This window comes from Rhinopithecus bieti, unplaced genomic scaffold, assembly GCF_001698545.2.
Source record: "Rhinopithecus bieti isolate Rb0 unplaced genomic scaffold, ASM169854v2 scaffold_7580, whole genome shotgun sequence".
NCBI classification, from domain to species: Eukaryota; Metazoa; Chordata; class Mammalia; order Primates; family Cercopithecidae; genus Rhinopithecus; species Rhinopithecus bieti.
In genome coordinates this window covers 2,058,212-2,062,057 of record NW_016805470.1, presented here as the reverse complement: position 1 = coordinate 2,062,057, position 3,846 = coordinate 2,058,212, and the positions used below count along the sequence as shown (strand labels likewise).

Genomic DNA, 3,846 nt, shown 5'->3' with positions numbered 1-3,846 from the left:
AAAAAAAAAAAAAAAAAAAAAAAAAGCTAAATAAATTCTTTTAGACATAGTTAACTTGCTCTGGGAAAATATTTTTTTCCCCATGTCATGAAAATAACTCTATTCTTAGCTAAAAGTTTATCATCACTAGTTAGTAAACATCGTCTAGAAAAACCAAAGTTCCGGATTCTTTTCCAGAATTTCAACCCCCACAAGGGAGAAGCAATGAAAATGCAGTCTGTCCTTGTTTACTACATGAGAGGCCATGGGCCTGAAAATACTTCCCCATGTATTCTGATAGTGTCATTCGGTTGTCCAGGGACTGAATGTCCAGTAGAAGTGGCTGGTCCTCACTGGGCTGGTACTTGGCAGCAGGGCCATCTTATTCCATACACACGCTCTAAGAATTTAAGGATGTCTACTAAGTGGAGCTAGAATACAGCCCCTATATCCCTTAAAGGCAAGCCACTGACACAAGCTTTTTTCCCTGAGAAGTTGGTGCCTATGGTTCCTCCTTACTCTGCACTTATCCTGAAGAGTCTAAGTTTACTTCCCACAAATATCTTACCACATTATGTACTAGATGCTGAAGGCGTGTGTGTATAGGAGTGAACGAGAGACAGTGCCCTGCTCCCCTGAAGCTTGGTCTACTGACCCAGATATTAAGCAAGTAAACATATGAATATATTCTTCAAAGTGTGATGAATACCATGATGAAAAATAATACAGTTCTAAGAGAGAGAGGAACAAGGGGAGACAATTTAGCTTAGCCCTTAGAATTTTCAGACAGACAGGTGTGTCTTTTGTATGCTAATGAATGACTCATGGGGAGAGGGGCCTAAAGAGCCTCAAATGTGGGCTGGTCACCAGAAAACCCAACTAGGTGGTTAGAGGGTTAGAACTTTCAGCCCCATCCCCCAACCTCCAGGAAGGGGAAAGGGGCTGGAGATGAGTTCAGTCACCAGTAGAAAGTGATTTCATCCATCCTGCCTATGTAATGAAACCTCAATAAAAAAACTCAGAATGATGAGGCTTGGGGGAGCTTCCGGGATAATGAACATATCCACGTGCAGGGAGGAGGCTTGTCCAGAGAGGGCATGAAAGAGCTGTGCTCACCCACCTCCATGCCTTGTGCTATTCATGTCTTCCATTTGGCGGTTCCTGAGTTGTACCCTGTATAATAAGACTGTAATTCTATGTATAGTGCTCTCCTGAGTTCTGTGAGCTGTTCTAACAAATTGTCAAATCTTGGAGTGAGCAGTCACCAGAAGCCCTTAATTTGTAGTTGGCCCAGTAGCAGTGAGGTAGCCTGGGGACCCATGTGTGCTTAGTGTCTGAAGTGGGAGCAGTCTTGTGGAACTGAGCCCCTAATCTGCAGGATTTGCTTCAACTATGGGTAGTGTCAAAATGGAACTGAACTGTGGGACACTGGAGAGAGAATTGGAGAATTTGTTGTTGTCTGGAAAAATCAAGCAAGGCATGAAAGTATACAGAATGAAGGGTAGTGGGAAGAGTGTTCCAGAAAATGGGATAAGCATGTACAGATGCTCAGTGTAGGGCAAGAGCTTGTGTTTTTGAGGATATAGGAGATGGCCCTGGTAGCAGATATGTGGAAGAATAGAGTGCAAGCTGAATGTGGAGAAGTAAGCGGAGGCCAGTTCACCCAGGATGCTGAATTTTATTTTAGATACAACAGGAAGGTAAGGTGCTAGACACATGATCTTTAAAGGTCTTCTCTGGACTTTTTGTGGATTCTGGAGGGGCTAAAGTCAACTGAAGGTCCAGGCGAGACTGTGATGCTAGGGTTGGTGGGGTGGGGAATGGAGGTGGAGATGGCTGTAGCTCTGGGGCCTGGTAAGGGAGTGCCTGATGAGTGAAAGCAAAAGAAGTGGCTTGGAACCTGCAGAGCCATGTTGCCAATTAGTGAGGTGAGGAACGCTGGTGAGGAAGCATGGAACTGGTCACTTCTGGGCATGTTGTGCTGCAGATGGGGAAGGCAGAGTCCAGTCAGAGAACACAGAGTGAGAAGATGGCCAGGGTCAAGGTCTGGGAAAAAATCAACAGTGAGAGGCTGAATTGAAAAGACTGCACAGTAGGGAGGCCAAGAAGCAGCGGTAGGGCAGCATGGGTCACAGACGGCTGGAAGAGTCTCGCTCACGAAGCAGTCAGTTGGTTGATACCACTGAGAAGTCAAGAAGAGGAGAACCAAAAAGTATCCTTTGGATTTGGCAATATAGTGTCCTGCTTAATCTGTGGGGTTACATTCCCAGCCTCCCAGTGGATGCCTGAAATAATGGATAGTACTGACCCCTACATATACTATGATTTTTAGATCTGTAAATGTGACAGAAGACTTCACAGAGTAGACAATTACGTTGGGTTGTGAAGGAGTAATGACAGGTCAGCGGGGTCGGGGGTGCATATATCCACTTTTCCTCTCCATTTGCCTCAAAGGCCCTGCTGTTCACATAGCCAGAAAGGAAGGAAATTACAACTTCAAAGGGACTCATAATTTGGTGGAAGTCACAGGACAAAGCTTCATGAAATACCGAATTTGTGGGAATGTAAGATGATTCTCTGGCCCTGGGAGAACCATGGGAGATGGCTGGCGTCAGTGAGTCCGTGCTGTTCAGCACTAAGCAGAAGAAAAATGTGGGGGGAGATTTTAGGATTTTAATTTTTCTATGATAACAAGATAGACAGTGGTTTCCTTTTGGAATCTACATTTCTGTGGGAAAACCAGACTTCCTTGTGAACGGGAGAAGCTTCACCAAGTTTCCAACATTCCACATTACTGGCACTGTGTCAGTTGGGGGAGGTTTCTGCAGTACCCTCGAAGCTCCAATGAGCTGAGCTCGGCATACTCTGAAAAAGGTGACAATAGAGGGTGAGTCCCTGGCTTAGTGGATGGTGCAGCCTTGGAGCTGAGGGAGTGATACTCTGTCTTGACGCACCACAAGTTTGTGGAAGTCTATCCATTTTCTAAATGGATAGACTCCGCTTGCCTCAAATGGAGAGGTAAATAGACTAAATTTGCCTAAAATTTAGAAAATAGTAAAACTATACCCAGATAAATTAAAGATGGATAAAAGAGGAACTAAACATTTTAAAAACAAACAAACAAACAAAAAACAGTAACAGATAAAACACCCATGAAGAAAATATAGGGAAAGACTGACAGATATACCTGGTGAAAAATACCATAAATGGGATTAAAAAACAAACAGCTGATTAGAACAAAGAGACAGAAAGACACACAAATACACATGCTCACACATGTACACACAGGCATGCACAAAATATAAAGAGTTCCTAAATTTCAGTAAGAAAAAAAGGCAAACATCCCAATAGAAATACGAGCAAAGGATATGAACAAGAACTATAATATATCAGTAAACATCACTAATAATTAAAGAAATCAAATTGAAACAAGATACCACTGACACCTCCCAGACTGACAAAATTAAAAACAATGACAACTTCCAGTGTTGCTAAGAGTAACAGAAACAGGCACGCTCATTCTTGCCATAGGAGTGAAAATTCACGCAATTGTTGTGAAGGGCCATTTGGCAGTGCTTCTGCATCTTGATACACCCATTATAGGATAAAAAACAATCCCAGAAAGATATTCACAGAAAAATACAAAGACATATGCAATTAAAAAAAAAAAAAACAAAAAAAAAAACTGAAGACAAATAAGAGTCTGTTGAAAGAAGAAATGGTTAAAAAAAATATGCTACATGCAAACTATGGGAAAAGCTGCTTTAAAAAAAAAAAAACGAGAAGTAGGCCGGGCGCAGTGGCTCAAGCCTGTAATCCCAGCACTTTGGGAGGCCGAGACGGGTAGATCACGTGGTCAGGAGATCG

General features: G+C 42.8%; 1 protein-coding gene across 2 annotated transcripts in view; it reads right to left on the bottom strand.

The window, feature by feature from the left end:
• Positions 1-3,846, bottom strand: part of ATRN (attractin) — a 190,050-nt gene that overhangs the window by 24,782 nt on the left and 161,422 nt on the right. Inside the window, exon 26 of one of the 2 annotated variants that reach the window (XM_017872614.1) lies at positions 1,642-2,025. The exons of the other annotated variant lie outside the window; for it this stretch is intronic. Coding sequence (XP_017728103.1) covers positions 2,019-2,025 — 7 coding nt within the window. The 3' untranslated portion in view covers positions 1,642-2,018. Of the gene's footprint in view, positions 1-1,641; positions 2,026-3,846 lie in introns of those variants that run through there. 2 annotated transcript variants of the gene reach the window in all.